The sequence below is a fragment of the Barbus barbus genome, assembly GCF_936440315.1.
Source record: "Barbus barbus genome assembly, chromosome: 23".
NCBI lineage: Eukaryota > Metazoa > Chordata > Actinopteri > Cypriniformes > Cyprinidae > Barbus > Barbus barbus.
This window is the reverse complement of record NC_136751.1, coordinates 19,504,035-19,525,280: the sequence shown is the minus strand read 5'-3', so window position 1 is coordinate 19,525,280 and position 21,246 is coordinate 19,504,035. Positions and strand designations below refer to the sequence as shown.

The window sequence follows — 21,246 nt, the reverse complement described above, 5'->3', positions numbered from 1 at the left end:
CAAAAGTTTTGGTTGGTAAGATTTTTTTAAATGTTCTTAAGGTTGCATTTATTTGATGTATTCAATAATACAGTAAAAACAGTAATCTTGCGAAAAATTATTACAATTTAAAATAGTTCTCTATTTGAAAATATTTTAAAATGTAATTTATTCCTTTGATGGCAAAGCTGAGTTTTCTGCAGCCATTACTCCAGTCTCACATGAATTAGTGTGACATGATCCTAGAAATCATTCTAATATGCTGATTTGGTGTTCAAGAAACATTTCTCATTAAAATCAATGTTAAAAAACTTTTTGTGCTGATTAATATTTTGTGGAAACCGTAATACATTTTTTTCTGGATTCTGTGATGAATAGAACATTCAAAAGAACAGCATTTGTTTGAAATAGAAATCTTTTGTAAGAATGTAAAAGTCTCTGCTCTGTTTATTTCTTTCAAAAAATAAATCAGACTTATACCAAACGTTTAGTGTGTATATGGCCAATTTCTAAAGAGGCTGACCATTAGAAATGAATATACTGCTGCTAACATGTTGGCTGAGCATTAAATTAAGCACAATGCTTTAGTGGGGAGCGTAGATGAACTCTGGAACGTCCTAAGAAGGTAGAGCCAATGTGCTGAATATTGATACACTCTGTAAGTGGTCTGAAGCAATTAGCACCTTTGTTTAATGTGGGTTCTTCGAGTGTCCTTTCCTTGGAATGTGTGAGACGGTTTTGCTATGTTTTGTACCACTGCAAATGTGCAGAAGCTCCTAGGTGTCAGCCTTTGACATAAATACGTGTAAAAATAAATAAATAAAACTTTAATTTTTAATTCATTACTCAAATTTAATACAATGCACGTTGCATTTCTTCTTTTTTTTGGTATAGAGTCTGGGTATGGCCCATTTTGTATGGATATCACCATTGCAATGCATCCTGTGTACAGGGCTTATCTGGGAACTCATTGATGTCAATAGCTTCTGTGCACTTGCTGCTATCTCTTTGCTGGGTGTCTTGCAGGCCTTTCTCTCACATAAAATGGGTCCTTACAAGTAAGTATCAAATTTGCTGTTAGCCTAACACCAAAAACTGAGTCTTGCCCAAAGATATTCCCATTGTCAAACTCAAACAGCTTTGTTTTAGAGATATCTCTCAAACTAAGCTCCCACAGAAACACACATTCCAGATGTGATTCATGCTGGTTAAATGCTTTGAAGGGTTTGGATAGGTAGTTCACTTCTGCTTCTGTAATCAGGAGGCTGGTTAGTCTTGTACCTTTGAGAAATGTAAACTATGTCGGTCAGAACCACTACTGAGACAGATTGCCACACTCACAAACTCACAATCAAATGTATATTGTCTGTATTCAGTGCCTTCACTCATGAGACGCCATCATAGACATTAGTCAGATGTATTAAACACCCACATTGAAGTGTATTATGTACAGGATGGAAAGTTCTCTAAGAACAGACACATCATTCAAATTTTCTGCCTTTTTCTGCTTTTCTTTAGAGCACAAAAGGTGCTACTGACTAACAAACGGTTGGGTCTGACCTCAGAGATCATGGAGAACCTGCATTCGGTGAAGGCCTATGGCTGGGAGGAGATAATGGAGACCCTCATCAAGAACATCAGACAGTAAGACACAAACAGTTTTGTAGAATGTTCACTTGTTAAAAACAAGTCAAACTCTGTTTTTTGCTTTTACTCTGTGAATAGAATTTATTTGAACAATAATTTTTAAAAAAAATTTTAAACACTTTTCATCAGTTTAATGCATTATATTAATTGACCCCAAACCTTTGAACAGTAGTGTGTGTGTGTGTGTGTGTATATTAGGGCTGCACAATATATCGTTTCAGCATAGATATCGCAATGTGCGATGTTTAGTATACTGATTACTGTTATATTTATACTGATCGTTATACTGAGAAAAATCACTTTTGTAGCTTTAACACAGATTTGTTAGATTTAATTTATACAGTGAACACTATGACTATGTGTTATTTTACATTTGATTATTCAATTTCTGTACCTGAATACTATTAGACTTACCTGAAAAATATAAAGCACTGTTAATTTCATTTGGATCTTTGTTGTATTATATTTATCTATGTTTGTAATTTGTTTATTTTCGATGCTGATTTACTTACCTATAAAATCACCCAATCATCGATTATGTTTTTCCAAATAGAGCTATTCAAGTCATCTGGTGTTTTTTTTTTTCTTCTTTCATATAGCAATATACAGTACAGGTGCTGGTCATAAAATTAGAATATCATGAAAAAGTAGATTTATTTCAGTAATACCATTCAAAAAGTGAAACTTGTATATTAGATTCATTCATTACACACAGACTGATATATTTCAAATGTTTATTTCCTTTAATTTTGACGATTATAACTGAAAACTAATGAAAGTCCCAAATTCAGTATCTCAGAAAATTAGAATATTGTGAAAATGTTCAATATTGAAGACCCCTGGTCCCACACTCTAATCAGCTAATTAACTCAAAATACCTGGAAAAAACTTAAAATGGTCTTTAAGTCTAGTTCTGTAGGCTACACAATCATGGGGAAGACTGCTGACTTGACAGTTGTCTAAAAGACAACCATTGACACCTTGCACAAGGAACGCAACACAAAAAAGGTCATTGCTAAAGAGGCTGGCTGTTCACAGAGCTCTGTGTCCAAGCACATTAATAGAGGGGCGAAGGGAAGGACAAGATGTGGTAGAAAAAAGTGTACAAGCAATAAGGATAACCGCACCCTGGAGAGGATTGTGAAAAAAAAAACCATTCAAAAATGTGGGGGAGATTCACAAAGAGTGGACTGCAGCTGGAGTCAGTGCTTCAAGAACCACCACGCACAGATGTATGCAAGACATGGGTTTCAGCTGTCGCATTCCTTGTGTGAAGCCACTCTTGAACAAGAGACAGCGTCAGAAGCGTCTTGACTGGACTGCTGCTGAGTGGTCCAAAGTTATGTTCTTTGATGAAAGTAAATTTTGCATTTCCTTTGGAAATCAAGGTCCCAGAGTCTGGAGGAAGAGAGGAGACGCACATAATCCACGTTGCTTGAGGTCCAGTGTAAAGTTTCCACAGTCATTGATGGTTTGGGATGCCATGTCATCTGCTGGTGTTGGTCCATTGTGTTTTCTGAGGTCCACAGTCAACGCAGCCGTCTACCAGGAAGTTTTAGAGCACTTCGTGCTTCCTGCTGCTGACCAACTTTATGGAGATGCAGATTTCATTTTCCAACAGGACTTGGCACCTGCACACACTGCCAAAACTACCAGTACCTGGTTTAAGGACCATGGTATCCCTGTTCTTGATTGGCCAGCAAACTGGCCTGACCTTAAAACCAAAGAAAACCTATGGGGTATTGTTAAAAGGAAGATGCAATACGCCAGACACAACAATACAGAAGAGCTGAAGGCCACTATCAGAGCAACATGGGCTCTCATAACACCTGAGCAGTGCCACAGACTGATCGACTCCATGCCATGCCGCATTGCTGCAGTAATCCAGGCCAAAGGAGCCCCAACTAAATATTGAGTGCTGTACATGCTCATACTATTCATGTTCATACTTTTCAGTTGGCCAACATTTCTAAAAATCATTTTTTTTGCATTGGTCTTAATTGATATTCTAATTTTCTGAGATACTGAATTTGGGACTTGATGTTTGGGTTTTGAAAAGATTTTTGTGTCAGCACACCTTAATACTGTAGCTTCAACAGTTGATTGCCAATTCAAAGTCAATGTTTGAATAAACTGACAGCTTGGATGCCCAGATTATGCAGAGCTGTAATAGCTGCTAATGGTGGATATTTTGATGAATTGAAAATGTAATTTTTTTCTATGTATAAACTGTTTATGTAATACAATATGTTTTCGTAGTTTGTGTTGTCCCTTATCAGTGCAAACTTATCACAAATTACTTTTCTAGGGCGTTTCCAAACTTTTGGAGGGCAGTACACAAAAACAGTTTTTTTTCAAAACCATTTCTAAAAAAAAAAGTGGACTATATAGGTTTGCTTATAGTAATCTATTTAAATTGTTACTGCCTTAAACAAATTTCTGAAAATATTTCAGATTTTAAGCCACAGACCTGGAAAACTTTGGCAAATTTAGTCAACCCAGAACTTTGTAAAAACAAAATAGTTTCCTGGCTAATTGATAACTTTTTTTTTTTAAAGTGCTTTCCATTTTTTTGTGTGCAATAGACAGGGTGGATCATAGGTGTGCAGTCTCAAACAGAGAATACTAAATGAGTGATTTAATTAAAGTTAATATTAGCAGTTACAGTTACAGTTGATATTTCAGTTAATTACATTTCTCTCCTAATACTTTAATTCCTACTTCTAGATTAAGTGAAGTTCTTTCATAAGAGATTTTGGATCAGAATAGTTGGTCTGGATAAGAGAAACCTGAAGCCACAATCTCCCACTGTTTCTCTGTAGTATTACTTTTATGGCAGCACACGGTTTGCCTTTGTGTTTTTGTTATCAGCTCAGTCTTGGAGAATCAATGTGTCATTGTTTTTTTAGCTATTTGATATCTCATGACACAGTCTTCAAATATCCTACCCATTCATTCTTCAAGGCAAGGCAAAGCAAGTTTATTGATATTATTTATTTATTATAGTTATTAATATTGTTTATTTATATTATATTATTTCACACACAATGGTAATTTAAAGTGATTTACTTAAAAAGAATTCAAAATAATTCTTAAATAATCACAGCATATGCAAAAGGAATATGATAAATTATATGATATGATAAAAGCAAAGTGGTGTAAAGACCTGAGGGCTTGTGTGATTTGCTCAGATTTCTGGTTCTGGTCAGAATCCTGGCAGCAGCTTTCTGGGAAGTCTGGTGAGGAGTCCTGCTATAGTGATAAGAGCATTCTTGACTGGAAACAAAACATCTAATCCTTGCAATATTTTTTAAGATGGTAATGTGTTGATTTAGTTATTGCTTCGACATGACTACTGATCTCGAGAACTTCATCTTTGTTTCCAAATGTAATGACTTCAGTTTTGTCTTTGTTTAATTGAAGAAAATTGTGGTGCATCCAACTGTTTATTTCATCAATGAATTGGCAGACGGTGGATATTGATGTCATCTGCATGGCTTTGATAGGCAATTTGGTTCTTTCTAATTATTTTTCTCAGTGGAAGTGTATACAGGTTGAACAAAAGTGGTACAAGAATTGAACCTTGAGGGACATGTTTGTCATTCTTTCTTCCTCTAAACTATGTGTAGGGATGAGGTGAAGTTGACCAGGAAGATTGGCTCCCTGCGCTACTTCTACAGCTCTGCATACTTTTTCTCAGCCATTTTTGTGATTGTGGCCGCAATCGTGCCTCATGCCCTCAGCCGTGGTATCAACCTCCGTCGCATATTCACCACTCTCTCCTACTGTATGGTGTTGCGCATGACTGTCACTCGACAACTGCCCGGCTCCATCCAGATGTGGTACGACACCATGCGGCTTATTTGGAAGATTGAAGTGAGTCCACTTTTGTGGTTGACACTTGTAGTGGAGCTTATGCATATATGGTACAAACTATATTCAAAAAGTTATGTTTTTGTTTACAATAAGAGGAAAATACTCAGTGAGAGTATATAAGTATATAGTATGTAGTAGTGATAATGCTAAATAATATCTGGTATATTTTGAGTTCAAATTAAAACATTTCTGGATTGGTATTGATAAAGGGGAAACACTCCTCTGTATTAGGCCACCGTGTTTCTTAAGAACACCTGCTGGGCATTAGCATTTTATTGTGTAATGCTGTAAACTGTACTGAACTTTAAGAGAATGTTGTTGTTACTGTGGTCTTCTCTGTATTCAAATCTCTACCTAAAACTTTAACTTACCTATTTCCTCAAGGAATTTCTTAGCAAGGAGGAATACAAGTTAATGGAATACGATCTCAGTATCACAGAGCTGGAACTTAAAGATGTGACTGCTTCTTGGGATGAGGTAGAGTTATGCATTCATAGATTTTTGGATTAAGAACATGTTTCCTGGATTTTTTTTTTTTTTTTTTTTTTTTTTAACGTAACGTATTGTCAAGTATGGTGACCCATACTCGAAATTGGTGCTCTGCGTTTAACCCATCCAAGTGCACACACACAGCAGTGAGTAGTGAACAAATCCACACACACACACACACACACACACACACCGTGAACACACACCCGGAGCAGTGGGCAGCCATGCTGCAGCGCCCGGGGAGCAATTGGGGGTTCGGTGCCTTGCTCAAGGGCACCTCAGTCGTGGTATTGAGGGTGGAGAGAGCGCTGGACATTCCCTCCCCCCACCTACAATCCCTGCCGGCCGGGGGCTCGAACTCGCAACCTTTCGATTACGAGTCCGACTCTCTAACCATTAGGCCACGACTTCCACGATTTCTTGGTCTCATTATTAGAAGCAGGTTTAGAGAACTAATTGCTATACTCTCTAATTGACTGTTTCGCAGTCTATTTGAATATGAATTGCATGTTCAGTTCAGTAGCTATATGGCTAATGACCCATGAATCCTAACTGAGGTTAACGATTAACCCAGAGTATGTCAGGTCCTCCTTCTATTTCTGTAAAAGACCCATCATCCCTTCCCTATGAGAACATGTACAGTTTTGTGTTAGTGAGATGGCCATGTACTTAAAATACATTAGGCGATATTATAAATTTGATGTCTTTTCATCACTTAAAGAAAACAAGAGGAGGGATCGATATTTTTAATGCATTAAGCGTGCATGTGTAGTGCAGTGTAAATCTGTTTTTCTTCAGGGTCCTGGTGAACTTTTGGAAAGGATAAAACAGGAGAACAAAGCTAATGGTCATCACAATGGAGATGCAGGCCTCTTCTTTACCAACCTATATGTGACTCCCGTACTGAAGGACATCAGTTTGAACCTGAAGAAAGGAGAGATGTTGGCTGTTACTGGTTCTATGGGATCTGGGAAGGTAGGGGTGTTTGCCGTTATTTTCAAACCTGTCGAAAATATATATATATATATGCAAGTAGTACTGAAATGTAAAATAATATTTATTATTTATACATATAAAAAATTATATAAATATAAATACATTTTATATATGAATTCTAATTATTAATACAATTATTTATTTAATTTATCATTTATTTAATTTCAAGATTAAAGAAAAAATAATAAATAAACACATTTTTCTACTTTTAACTCAAAAATTAGTGTAGGAAAAGGGACTAAACAATGCTAACAAATAATTCACAATTATAACAGTTATAGTGAATAAATGAAAGGCCAAATACACTACGGTGTGAAGCCGTTAAATAAGCTGAAAAATAAGCTAAAATATAAAAGGTTGATCAAAGCTAGCTGTTTAAGAGAAAGCAAACATTTGCTAAAAGGAAACTGTAAGGTTGTCATTGTTCAGACATAATGTCTGTATTTATAGAGCTCATTGTTGATGACCATCCTCGGGGAGCTTGTTCCCTCCTCTGGGAAGATCAGACACAGCGGTCGAATCTCCTACTCCTCCCAAACAGCCTGGATCATGCCTGGCACCATCAGAGACAACATCCTTTTTGGTCTGACCTATGATGAGTATCGCTACAAGAGTGTGGTCAAAGCATGCCAGCTTGAGGAGGTACTGACAAATTAATGCTCTTCAGTCCAGTCTTTGTCTCTCTCATTTTCTTACTTTTACTCACATCTCCAATTTCTCTCCCTTCTTCTCACTTGAATTTCAGCCCCTCAGTCTACAGTATATTGCCTGACCTCACTCATCTCTTTTCTCAAACTAACTAGTCCTCCTCTTTGTCTTCTCTCATATTTTTGGCTCCTGGTTTGCTTCTGTTTCTTTCTTCCCTCTCTCTCTCTCTCTCTCTTTCTACATGGAATGCTCACCTGGCAAATGAACTGAGAACCTTTGTTAGAAGTAGAACTGTGTCATATTACTCCGCTCATGGTTTTCTCCCCTCACCCTCAATCTCTTGATACCAAATCAGCCAATCGTGTGCAACTATCAGCAGCCAAAGTGTTGAGTGACAGGCCTCTTGTTTAATTGAGACTTACATGAAAGGACGGTCAGCAGATCTGCTGAGAACACATTCATGTCCAGGCATTAGTCTGACGTGTGAGATTTATCTGTGCTAGTGGATAAGATTTGTCTAGTGAAAATCATATTTAGATTTAGATTTTTTTATAAAAATGTTTTTTTTGCTGTGTAAAAAGTATATTTTTATATAGGTAAAAGCACATTTTATATATTATATAATTTTTAATATTTATATTTTTTAGATAATTTTCTTGACTGTAGTTAATTAACGTAGTGCTTTTATGAATGTGAAACTGGGACATTTACAGTCTGTCTGAGTTCCCATGTTTCCCATAGGGTGAAAAGTAAACGTGTTTCCTCTCAAAGCATGTTTTCACAGTAAATGGTGATTACAAGCATAATTTATGGCTGTTTGTTACGAAACATCCAGACTCTAACAACAGTAGATATTATGGAGCAGTGTGAGGTGGCTATTGTCATCACAATGGTAGGCTAGGCCATAACAACAAGAGTATGAGAAGTTAGCCATTTATGTGCTAACTAGCAAGAAGCTACAAAGTATTATTTTCTGTACATAATGAGTCTTCATTCAGTGTTTGCTGATAGATCAAGATACAGACACTTATATTTTCCCAGCGTACTTAATCTTCTGAATTATGAGTTAGAAACAAGCTCTCAGTGACACTGATACACTAGCATTTCAGTCTTCATTCATTTTGTGTCTGGGCAGTAAAGCCTGGCATTTCCAACTTAAATACATGTAGGGCTCCACTGATTTGTTTGTGTAGGGTTTTAAAATCTTTCTCACTGCATCACTTCATTTAATTATTATTTTTAATGCTCCTTCAATGGACAAACAGAGTTGATGACAAGGTAAGTACTTCCTACATGAGAACTATTCATCTTAAGTGGTATGTGGTCCCTGTTAAGAAGAAGAAAAAAAGCTTAAACCAGCCTAATGTAAGTTTGGTCTGCTGGTTTTAGAGGGGTTTTGGGAACTTGTCAGCTAGCCAGGCAAGCCAAGCAATAAAACTAGCTGAAGAATACCTTAAACCTTAAGACCAGCAAACCATCTTAGGGTGGTTTAATTCTTTTTTTAAGCACGTTTCCATTAATTTATGTCAAAATGATTTTAAGCACCAAACATGCACAGTTTACCAACTAACCAACTTCTGCTGTAAGCGTGTGTTGTGTTGTCTTGTATGTGTCAGTGTACTTCAGAGTTTTGCAAAAGCATGTGGTGGTTGGCTTTCTCTAAATCTTCTTACCTTCATTTGTTGTGCAGTGTCTTACTTTCCTTTGCTCTATATGATGATATTGTCTGTTTTATTAATAGGATCTGGCTGCTCTTCCTGAGAAGGATAAGACGCCTATGGCAGAGGGGGGTTTAAACTTGAGTGGGGGTCAGAAGGCACGTGTGGCTCTAGCCAGGTATGTCACACATTTCCTCACCTACACTTGAACATCTCTCAACTCCTCAGATGTACACCAGCACCTGTATTTTAAGCCACGCTGGAATCCTCACTTGCCCCATGGCTGGTCTTTCCCACAGAACTTTAGGGAAGAAAGTAAATCATATACGTATGGCTTTTTAATGACTGTCAAAACAAATTGTTACTTCACATCAGGAAGTTTGTTCTTGGATCTCTCTTGGATTTACATGGCCATAAACTCAATATTAAATCTTACAATTCAATACAATCTTGCAGCCATAAATAAATTTGAGAGACTTTGAGAAGCTTTTATTGTTTGTTTGTAAGAAAGCTTCCCTGTGTATATAATAAATTTTTTTCAACACACTTTATTTGCTAATATGTCTAATTATAGTGTGCAGAGTTTACCACGTTAAAATATTCCTTAAAATAGTTTATTAAATAACTTTATTGAATAAACTACGTTTACCTTATTTTGTATTTAAATGGTCAGAATGTCACTAGTTAAAAATAACTCAATCTCAAAATGTTCAATTATATAATTTTTTTCTGCACAGGGCTATTTACAGAGATGCTGATGTTTACCTGCTTGACGCACCATTTACTCACCTGGATATTGCAACAGAAAAAGAAATATTTGACAAGTATGTATATGGATTAATTTAACTAAATAATGAACTACCTCATTTATATCCTGTAGCATTTTGACTTTCATTAATTCTTAGATTGTTTGGGTTAGACTTGGGTTCAAAATTTCTGTCTGTCAAAAAGTAATAAAAAATGAATTTTCTACTAAGTGCATAAAACAAAAAAAACATCCTTTTAGATGTTTTAGAAGCATCTTTTCCATCTAAAGTTAATAGAGTGCAACAGTTGGGTTCCTGTAAAAATTCCATTGAAAAATTAAAAAAGTAAAAATGCTATTGATTTTAAAGATATGTAATAAAAAAAATGATAAACCTTTAATAAGTGCTAATATAATCTGCATATACCTTCTAATATAATCTGCATATAAATATACTATATTGTTTCTATATGCATTTTCAACATCGGCCACATTTTATTTGTTTAATTAGCCATGTTTAATGATTCTTATGATTCTTAAACTAAGGCTTTTTCTAAATACCAAAAATGGGCAGGTACTGTTATGCTCTGTACACAAATAGCAAATGAATTGTAACTTCTTACCAATAAATGTGACTAAATTGAAAAGAGATGACAATACTTGACAATACTAAATGTCAGAAATATTGCTGTATAACCTAATTTTTATGTATTTACCCAGATGTCTGTGTAAACTGATGGCCTCTAAGACACGCATCTTGGTAACAAATAAGATTGAGCATTTAAAGCGGGCTGATAAGATCCTACTGCTCCACAACGGTGAAAGTTTTTTCTACGGCACCTTTTCAGAGCTTCAGTCAGAACGGCCTGATTTCAGCTCTTTGCTTTTGGGTTTGGAGGCCTATGACAATGTCAGTGCAGAGCGGCGCTGCTCCATCCTCACAGAGACTCTCCACCGTGTCTCGGTGGATGAGAGCGCAGGCATGCGACCTGAACACTCAGCTTTTCGCCAGGTGGCCCCATCCATGCCCGTGTACATAGATGAAAGAAAATCTTCAGTTATCGTCAACACTCTTGGAGCAGCTCGTAAGGCGTCCTTAATTCAGATACCTGAAGAAGAGGTTCGGAGGACAGTACCTGACCGGAAGTTCTCCCTGGTACCAGAGAATGAGCTAGTGGATGAGTCCTTTATGGGAAGCGACGTGTATCATAACCACGGAGTGCATATGGCTGGTCAGAGGAGGCAGTCGGTGTTAGCTTTCATGACCAATGCTCAAGGCCAGGGCCGTCGTGACCACCTTCAGTCATCTTTCCGCAGACGGCTGTCTGTCGTGCCTCAGAGTGAACTGGCATCTGAGCTGGACATCTATACTCGCCGTCTGTCAGACAGCACATATGACATCACCGGGGTCCTAGAGGAAGAGAACATTGAGGTGTGGAAAGTTCTTGCACTCACGGCAATGTATTAATTTACACACTAGGCTTTAAAGCAACACTCCGGAAATAGGCTCATTTTACAACTCCCCTAGAGTTAAACAGTTGAGTTTTACCGTTTTTGAATCCATTCAGCCGATCTCCGTGTTTGGCGGTAGCACTTTTAGCTTAGCTTAGCATAGATCATTGAACCGTTAGCATCTCCCTTAAAAATGACCAAAGAGTTTCGATAATTTTCCTATTTAAAACTTGACTCTTCTGTAGTTACTTCGTGAACTAAGACCGACGGAAAATGAAAAGGTGCGATTTTCTAGGCTGATATGGCTAGGAACTATACTCTCAGTCCAGCATAATAATCAAGGAATTTTGCTGCCATACCACGGGTGCAGCAAGCGCAGTGATATTACGCAGCGCCTGAAAGTAGTCCCCAGCTATATCATAACTAGTTACCTAGCTGGGGACTACTTTCAGGCACTGCGTAATATCATTATGCCGGAATGAGAGTATAGTTCCTAGCCATATCGGCCTAGAAAATCACAACTTTTAATTTTCCGTCGGTCTTACACAATGAAACTACAGAAGAGTCAAGTATTAAATAGGAAAATTATCGCAACACTTTGGTCATTTTTGAGCGAGATGCTAATGGTCTAATCCGATTCAATGATCTATGCTAAGCTAAGCTAAAAGTGCTACCACCAGACCCGGAGATCGGCTGAATTTAATAACTGTAAAACTCAACTGTTTAACTCTAGGGGAGTTGTAAAATGAGCCTATTTCCAAAAAAAGTGGAGTGTTCCTTTAAAGGGATAGTTCAACCAAAAATGAAAATGACTCCATGATTTACTCACCCTCAAGCCATCCTACATATATATGACTTTCCTCTTTCAGACAAATACAGTTGGAGATATATTAAACATGCCCTGGCTCTTCCAAGCTTTATAATGGCAGTGAATGGGGGGTCGAGATTTTGAAGTCCAATAAAGTGCATCCATCCATCATAAAAAGTGCTCCACATGACTCTGGGGGTTAATAAAGGCCTTCTAACGCGAAGCTATGCATTTGTGTATGATTTTTTTTTTATAAACATTTAAAACTTTATAAACCGTAAATCTCTAGCTAATCTCTAGCTTCCGCTAACTGTCATATACGTGTTCATGAGAAAGTGGCGTTCCAGTGGATGATGTACGATGTAGGTGCAGCGTAAACTCTGGTGTGAATATGCTAATCTCAGGAGAACCAAGTTGTGTTTACATCAAAGGAAAACCAGTCTCCTCTTGGCTTATTTCGAAATCCTCCAAAATGTTTCTTTACAAATCCTAATTTTGTACTTCTAATTCATGGCCGGTGTTTTGCTTTGCTCTCTTCTCTGCACTTCTGCTTTCGTCGGAGATTATGCTATGCCATACGCTAGAGCGCCATGACAGTTAGCAGAAGCTAGAGATTACTAATCACTTCAGAAGGCCTTTATAAACCCCACAGGAGCCCTGTGGAGCTCTTTTTATGATGGATGGGTGCACTTTTTCAGGTTTCAAAATCTCATACCCCATTCAGGACATTTTTTAATATAACTCTGATTGTATTCATCTGAAAGAAGAAAGTCATAAACACCGAGGATGGTTTGAGGATGAGTAAATTTTGGGGTAATTTAAATTTTTGGATGGATTATCCCTTTAACTTCATCTGATTTGCTTCTCTTTGCAGGCATGCTTAGTTGATGAAATAGATGAAAAAGAGGAGGTATTTGAAACAACAAAGTGGAACACATATGTCAGATATGTGTCAAATAATAAAAGCCTTCTGTATGTTCTGATCTTCATCTTCCTTATTGCTGCAATTGAGGTAATCTTAATATTTTGTGCATGTATTCATAAACTGCATACTGACATGTTCTGCATTGCAAAGTAATATTTTTGATGTGTTTCCGCAGTTGAAAAGTTTGAGATTATTAAGATTGTTTTAAGGAAATTAATTTTATTCAGCAAAGATGCATTAAATTGATCAAAAGCGACAGTAAAGACTTTTAAATGGTTACAGTTTTCAATTTCAAATAAAATATGTTTATTTGAACTTTCTATTCATAAGAGAATCCTGAAAAAAACAGCTTTGCCATCACAGATATAAAATACATTTTACAACATATTACAATAGAAAACAATTGAAAACAGAAAACAGAATTTAAATTGTAATAATATTTCACAATATTACAGTTTTTACTGTATTTTTTGATTAAATAAATGCAGACTTGGTGAACATTAGAGACTTCTTTCAAAAACATAAAAAATCTTACAGACCCCAAACTTTTAACAGTCGTGTACATCTAGATTTACTAACCTTAATTCTTTCTTGTGTGTTTTTAGGTCGCAGGATCTGTAGCAGGGATTTTTCTGATAACTGAGTGCGTGTTTTTCCTTATCTCATTGTCCAGTGATCTTCTTTTCTAAGCAGAACTAAACTCTTTCTTTGTCAAGCATTCTTCAGTTATAGTCTGTAATTAATTTTAATCAACCCACCAAATACTGCATTTTCACTTTTTTGTTGCAGTGAACTTTGGAAAGAAGAGCTCCAACGAGTTGAGCCAAATATGACAAAGTACTCCAACATGTCTTCACCTGGAAAAAACTATGCCATCATTGTGACCCAGACAAGCAGCTATTACATTCTCTACATCTACGTGGCCACGTCAGAGAGCCTCCTCGCAATGGGATTTTTCCGGGGTCTTCCGTTTGTGCACACTATGATCACAATCTCCAAGAAACTGCACCAGAAGATGCTGCATGCTGTTCTCAGTGCACCCATGTCTGTGCTCAATACCATGAAGACGGGTCAGTGTTAACAAAAGCTGAAATAAGTAGAAGTAAATCTTATTTCCACAGGTCTGGTTTCTGACTTAATATTTTAATACCATTTGTATCTCTGTGTAATTTTTGCAGGCCGAATTATGAATAGGTTCACCAAAGACATGGCCACCATAGATGACATGCTTCCTCTCCTCATGTTTGACTTTGTCCAGGTTTGAAACTCCTTTGATAAACTTTTATTGTTAAAAGCCTTGAATAGATGAGTAGTGCAGCTTTACTAACTTTTCCATCTTGAGATCTGACTTTCTAAAAAGTTCAGTTTCAACTGATGAATTCATACACTATCAGTGCTATACAGCATACTAGATTACTGTGTCCTAAACCATAATATGCTCAAAATAGCATGCCAGATGGACTAGAAATATTTCCTATAGGCTATTTAGTGATTTCTCAAACACATATGCTTGTTAGGACAATATTGCCCACACCATCCTGCAGTATTGAAGAGGTTTAGCACTTCTGTGTAGGCAAATATGACGCTTCCTTGGCAGTGTTTAAATTTTAAAAAGTTTTTGCATTTTTCATCTATTTGATCAAAAATACAGTAAAAACTGTCATATTGTGAAATATTATTGCACTTTTAAAATAATTAATAATTAAAAATATTTTAATATATTATATTATTTAAGTATATTTTAGAAAGTAGTTTATTCTAGTAAAGCTGAATTTTCAGCAGCCATCACTCCAGTTTTTAGTGTGACATGATCCTTCAAAAAATAACTCTAATATGCTGATTTGGTGCCCAAAAAAACATTTGTGATATATTGTTTATTTCAGAAATTTTTGATAAATAGAAAGTTCAAAATAACAGCATTTATTTGAAATAGTAAATGCAGTAAATCCTTACTGAATGAAAAGTATTACTTAAAAAAAAGCATTACAGGGTCTTTAAACTTTGCTTTTTTTCCTAACAGTTAACTGTGGTGGTGGTTGGATGTATTCTTGTGGTGTCCATCGTTCGGCCGTACATATTTCTTGCAGCAACTCCCCTGGCTATTATTTTCATTGTGATGAGGAAGTACTTTCTCCGAACGGGTCAACAGCTTAAACAGCTGGAGACAGAAGGTAAGGCCAGACAATGTGAGCATTCTTTGCATGCAGTTGTTAGATACGTCTTTGCAGTTGGCAAAGGCATTCCTGACGCACTCGGCGTGCTGGCATGTGGCTTGCTGCCAGGGACGAAAAGGCCAGTTAGACAAGGCACCGATGGGAGGTCAGTGCTAGGTCCAAAAACAGGGGAAGAGCAGAGGATGGATGAGTCAACCAGAAAGAGAAAAGGATATCTCAGAGGAAGTGGCATGGGCGGGAGGTCAGAGCTTTGTCTCTCGACCAATCACTAATGGTCTATTACATCTCTGAATAAGGCAGACCCATTTCTGTTGGTCTCACTGTAACTCAGGCAGGAAGAAAACTCATGTTAGCTTCAGTTGCCGACGCTCTTCCTATTGTCAGCCTGTCCAGGGTCACCGAGAAAGCAACTAGGGCTTTCCGTACTTTGTAATACTGGGTTAGCAAAAACCCAACCAGGGATTTCCTCTTGTGCTATCCTGATATCATTCACTCATCATCCACAACTGATGGGCAACAAGCTTCATGGCGGGGATCCCAGAAAGCTGCGCAATCCTATTGTTTTTCATACAAGAGGAGCTAAAGGCATTGTGTTTTCTATAGAAAGGGAAAGGAATGCTGCAAGGAAAGTTGTGATGAATGAGAAAAATGTGATGAATTAATATCATGGGTAGCTGAACTTGTAGATTAGTTCATTTTGTTTATGAGGTAACCTGAAGGCCAAAGGACAGAGGGGAGGACTTTTATTTCTTCCTTCCTCTTCCTGATCTCTTCTGCTGTTGGAAATGTGTGTATATAAAAGTATAAAAGCAGAAGCAATCAAAGCAATCAATCAATCAGATTCCAAACTCTCCACCATGGCCAAGACCAAAGAACTGTCCAAGGCTGTCAGGGACAAGATTGTAGACCTAGACAAGGTTGGAATGGGCTACAAGACCATCGCCAAGCAGCTTGGTTCAGAAGGTGACAACAGTTGGTGCGATTATTCGCAAATGAAAGAAACACAAAATAACTGTCAATCTCCCTCAGTCTGGGGCTCCATGCAAGATCTCACCTCGTGGAGTTTCGATGATCATGAGAACGGTGAGGAATCAGCCCAGAACTACACGGGAGGATCTTGTCAATGATCTCAAGGCAGCTGGGACCATAGTCACCAAGAAAACAATTGGTAACACACTACGCGGTGAAGGACTGAAATCCTGCAGCACCCGCAAGGTCCCCCTGCTCAAGAAAGCACATGTACAGACCCGTCTGAAGTTTGCCAATGATTCAGAGTAGAACTGGGTGAAAGTGTTGTGGTCAGATGAGACCAAAATCGAGCTCTTTGCCATCAACTCAACTCACCGTGTTTGGAGGAGGAGGAATGCTGCCTATGACCCCAAGAACACCATCCCCACCGTCAAACTTGGAGGTGGAAACATTATGCTTTGGGGGTGTTTTTCTGCTAAGGGAACAGGACAACTGCACCGCATCAAAGGGATGATGGACGGGGCCATGTACCGTCGGGGCCAGAGCATTGAAAATAGGTGGTGGATGGGTATTCCAGCATGACAATGACCCAAAACACACATCCAAGGCAACAAAGGAGTGGCTCAAGAAGAAGCACTCATGGAGTGGGCTAGCCAGTCTCCAGACCTTAATCCTGTAGAAAATCTGTGGAGGGAGCAGAAGGTTCGAGTTGCCAAATGTCAGCCTCAAAACCTTAATGACTTGGAGAGGATCTGCAAAGAGGAGTGGGACAAAATCCCTCCTGAGATGTGTGCAAACCTGGTGGCCAACTACAAGAAACGTCTGACCTTTGTGACTGCCAACAATGGTTTTGCCACCAAGTACTAAGTCATGTTTTGCGAAGGGGTCAAATACTTATTTCACTCATTAAAATGCAAATCATTTTATAACTTTTTTTAAATGCATTTTTCTGGATTTTTTTGTTGTTATTCTGTCTCTCACTGTTCAAATAAACCAACCATTAAAATTATAGACTGATCATGAAAATTTCATACTCAACACTACCGTTTAAAAGTTAAAAGATTTTTAAAATGTTTTGAAAACAGTCCCTTCTGCTCAGACAGCCTGACTTAATTTGATTAAAATTACCGTAAATATATTATTATTGTGAAGAATTCTGCCAATTTAAAACTGTTTTCTTTTGTAATAAATTCAAAAATGTATTCCTGATGCAAAGCTGAATTTTCAGCCGAAATTACTCCTGTCCTTAGTGTCACATGATCCTTCGTATATCTTTCTAATATGCTGATTTGCCTCTCAAGAAACATTTTTATTATCAATTCTGAAAACAGTTGCTTAATATTTTTGTGGAAACTGTGATACATTTTTCCCCTAGAATTCTTTGATGAATAGAAAGTTCAAACGTTGTTCACAGTTCAAATATTCAAACATTTATTTGGAATAGAATTGGATTGTAGCATTATACTGTAAATGCCTTTACTGTCACTTTTGATCTTTTTAATGTGTCCTTGCTGAATAACATATTAATTAGAATCATAAATTATTAATTTATATAGAGATGGGTGGTGTTGAGCTCCAAAATTACAAAAAAAATCATCCTAAAAGTTGCCCATAGACCAAAATGAAGTTTGATTTGGGTGCTACAGTGGAGGAATGCACTGAATGACTCTTTTGCATTGTTTGTCACACAAAGCTATCATATTTCTTCAGAGGATCTAAAATTGAATATACACTGTTGTCATCTTTTATTCTTCAGCTCGTAGCCCCATTTTCTCTCACCTCATCATCTCACTGAAGGGTTTGTGGACCATCAGGGCCTTTGAGCGGCAGGCCTACTTCGAGAACCTGTTCCACAAGACCCTCAACACCCACACAGCCACCTGGTTCCTCTACCTGTCAACCCTGCGATGGTTCCTCTTCCGCTCTGACATCATCTTTGTGTTCTTTTTCACGCTGACCGCCTGGATTGCGGTAGGAACCAACCGTAAGAGCACTTCTCCATCTGTATCTAGGCAAGAGTGAACCAAATGAACAGTAGAGCATGTAGAGTGAGCGGATGCCATTGTTTATTTGACGGTTCTCTGTGGGTCCAAAAAGTCAATGAACGCTTGATTTAGTGGGTTTTCCAGACAATTGGTTTTATTAAGAGGTAATTACGTGCAGTGCTTGGAAAATGCCTTTGAAGTGTAGAAGTGAGGTCACTGTGAGCAACCTTGTGCTTGATGTTTATACTTGCTTGTTGGTGCATGTAAATGTGTGTACGTTATTCCACAGAGGATAAACCGGGTGAGATTGGTATCATCATATGCCTGGCAATGCTCATTCTAGGCACCTTCCAGTGGTGTGTTGCCACCAGCATTGCGGTAGATGGAATGGTACGTGCCTTTTTAGTTTTAAAACTGCATGTTTTTCAGTTGTTCTAGACTGTAGAAATTGTCCTGTTCTGTAATGCTGTTAAAAATATTGTCTAAGTAAGTCAGAGCAACTCTAACAGGGCTTATCAAGGCGCAGAACATTTTGTTTTCCCTCACTTTGACCCTATCAGGAGAATAGTTATAATCACACTGATACGCATTTATACAGTAGTGCCGCTTTATTTTTGCCACATGGTATAACTGTGTGCGCATTTGTATTCGCACACACAAACACAGAGGTTAAGCATCATTTAAAGGCTAAACAAACCACATGCAGCTTGGACCTCAGTGGACCTGATTACATCATAGTTCTTCTAATCCTTCTTCCTCCAGATGCGTTCTGTTGACCGGGTTTTTAAGTTCATCGACCTACCGTCTGAGACACCCAAACCAGACAAAAGCAAATGCTCGGATCTGATTATTGAGAACGTTGATGCACAGGCCGTCTCATGCTGGCCCAACCGCGGTCAGATCAATGTGCAGAATTTAACAGTCAAATACACAGAAGGGGGTCATGCTATCCTCAAGAACCTCTCCTTCACTGTGGAGGGCAGACAGAGGGTATGTACCAGCAACTTCCAGACTTAAACTTATCCTTAAAATGCAAACATTAAATAGTTTCAGAAAAATAAATACTAACATGCAAACCTTTCATGAAATTGTGCATTTTTTAAGTGTTGTCTCACAACATGGCATTACAATGGGCTATAGCTTGAATTCTGCTAGGTTTTTAAAATAAAAGTGGGGTCTAAAAGTCAAATGCTATTAGTCAAAATGCAAGGGGTGGTGAACTGCCTTTGTTTGTTTTTTTGTACTGTTCTCTGAGGTCCACTTAAGCCTGTGTTATACTTTCTGCGTGCGCGAGTCCTCTAGGGTCCGCTATGGTATGCATGATGTAAAAATCGTCATCAGAGGCTGTGCGCGGATATCCGCTTGCCTCCCATTTTGGTGCTACAAAAGCACCAACTGCGCATGCGCCAGCTGTGTGTGTGAAGAAGCCCGTTGCTACCCAAACCTGTACAATCCATCGATAAAACAATATAAAGACTCTGGGCAATTGTTTGTTCACATGTTTGTTTACTGTTCAAGCCAATTCACTGCACATGTATGAAACATGTCCACGGAGCGGACCACCAGCATACGCTTTCAGTAGTATAAATACAAGTAGTCCGCGTCCACGCTGTCCGTGTACGCGTCCGGATTGCTCATGGGGAAAGTATAACACAGGCTTTATACATCAGTTGTGTATGTTTGACAGTCTACGTCCTTCCTAGATGGGCTCTGCTGTGTTTTAAGTTAAAACGCATAAATACTCAGTACATATCAAACAATCTGTAATAACTGACAGCGATAGTGATCACATAATTTCACATAATCAATAATTGTCTTTTAGTTTCAATCTTTCTGAAAATCCTGCGTTGAATTGTGCCTTTCTTGTAAATTAATCCGCAGTCCAATGAAGTGAACAAAGGACCAAGTTCTTACTGATGCGGTCTGGAACTTCATTAAAAATAAAGTTCATCAAATAAAGTTTATAGTTTGTTTTCTGTGTAGGCCTGCATTTGCCGCTCTTGTCATTTACGTACTACGTGTGCGAATCGTTGGGCGGGGCTAAACAGCCAGTGATGTAGAAGCAGGCGTTGATCTTCTTCTGAAGAGGTGGTGTTGTTTAGCCACACTATTACGTTATAAAGTGGCACATTTCACAAGGTTGTCGTTTTGGCAGCCTGGCTTCAATATAAGCTGTTTTTAGACTAATTTACAGAAAGACTAATTTAAACTTACAGAAAGTATTTCTAGCACAATTACCTCTTATATGTCAAAAGATTTTTTCATGACCCCTTTAATTTTTTTATTTTCATTACAAATTATATTCTCAGCATCACATTTGACTTTTTGTGTAAATGAGTTTTGAAGTTCAGTGTGACAATTTTGCTTATTTGATTAGTGGCCTAGAAATTTAAATAAAGAATCTAGAACTGGAGATGTTTCTTATTCATTTTAGGCCTTTAATATATATATATATATATATATTTATTTATTTATTTATTTTTTTTCCAAAATCTTAAAACTTTATTTCCAGGTTTAGATTATATTTTCTATCCCAAAACTTTAATTTGTGGACTTTTGGGTTGTACTGCCCTACAAAGGCTAAATACAGTAACTACACCAACACTATCAATATATAATGAATATATAATTTTCATTTATCTGTGTTTATATTGATCTTATCTCATAATTGAGCAAAGTCACAGAACCTTTGGTCATAATTAAGTTTGACAAAATTACTGCATTTTGCCTTTGTAGAACAATGTAGGTGCAGCAGATAGCAGATTAGCTAAAGGAGCTGTAATTAGCTAAAAGAGTCTCGTGATCAGCCTTATATCTTTTTCACACTAATTTCTGTGAATTCTGTGATGTATATTGTGAGAAATCCATGTGATTCTAGTCCAAGCTTCTAACAGA

General features: G+C 37.6%; 1 protein-coding gene across 1 annotated transcript in view; it reads left to right on the top strand.

Moving 5' to 3' along the window:
* The window catches only part of LOC306843235 (cystic fibrosis transmembrane conductance regulator), a gene marked incomplete at its 5' end in the record, with an annotated part of 29,315 nt that overhangs the window by 2,933 nt on the left and 5,136 nt on the right, over window positions 1-21,246 (top strand). The window contains 17 exons of the mRNA XM_079374577.1: window positions 874-1,037; window positions 1,498-1,623; window positions 5,256-5,502; window positions 5,887-5,979; window positions 6,790-6,966; window positions 7,438-7,629; window positions 9,377-9,471; window positions 10,031-10,117; window positions 10,759-11,470; window positions 13,173-13,310; window positions 13,829-13,866; window positions 14,013-14,293; window positions 14,402-14,481; window positions 15,244-15,394; window positions 18,123-18,350; window positions 18,641-18,741; window positions 19,114-19,341. Of these exons, the coding sequence (XP_079230703.1) occupies window positions 874-1,037; window positions 1,498-1,623; window positions 5,256-5,502; window positions 5,887-5,979; window positions 6,790-6,966; window positions 7,438-7,629; window positions 9,377-9,471; window positions 10,031-10,117; window positions 10,759-11,470; window positions 13,173-13,310; window positions 13,829-13,866; window positions 14,013-14,293; window positions 14,402-14,481; window positions 15,244-15,394; window positions 18,123-18,350; window positions 18,641-18,741; window positions 19,114-19,341 (3,138 nt within the window). The remainder of the gene's footprint in view (window positions 1-873; window positions 1,038-1,497; window positions 1,624-5,255; window positions 5,503-5,886; window positions 5,980-6,789; window positions 6,967-7,437; window positions 7,630-9,376; window positions 9,472-10,030; window positions 10,118-10,758; window positions 11,471-13,172; window positions 13,311-13,828; window positions 13,867-14,012; window positions 14,294-14,401; window positions 14,482-15,243; window positions 15,395-18,122; window positions 18,351-18,640; window positions 18,742-19,113; window positions 19,342-21,246) is intronic.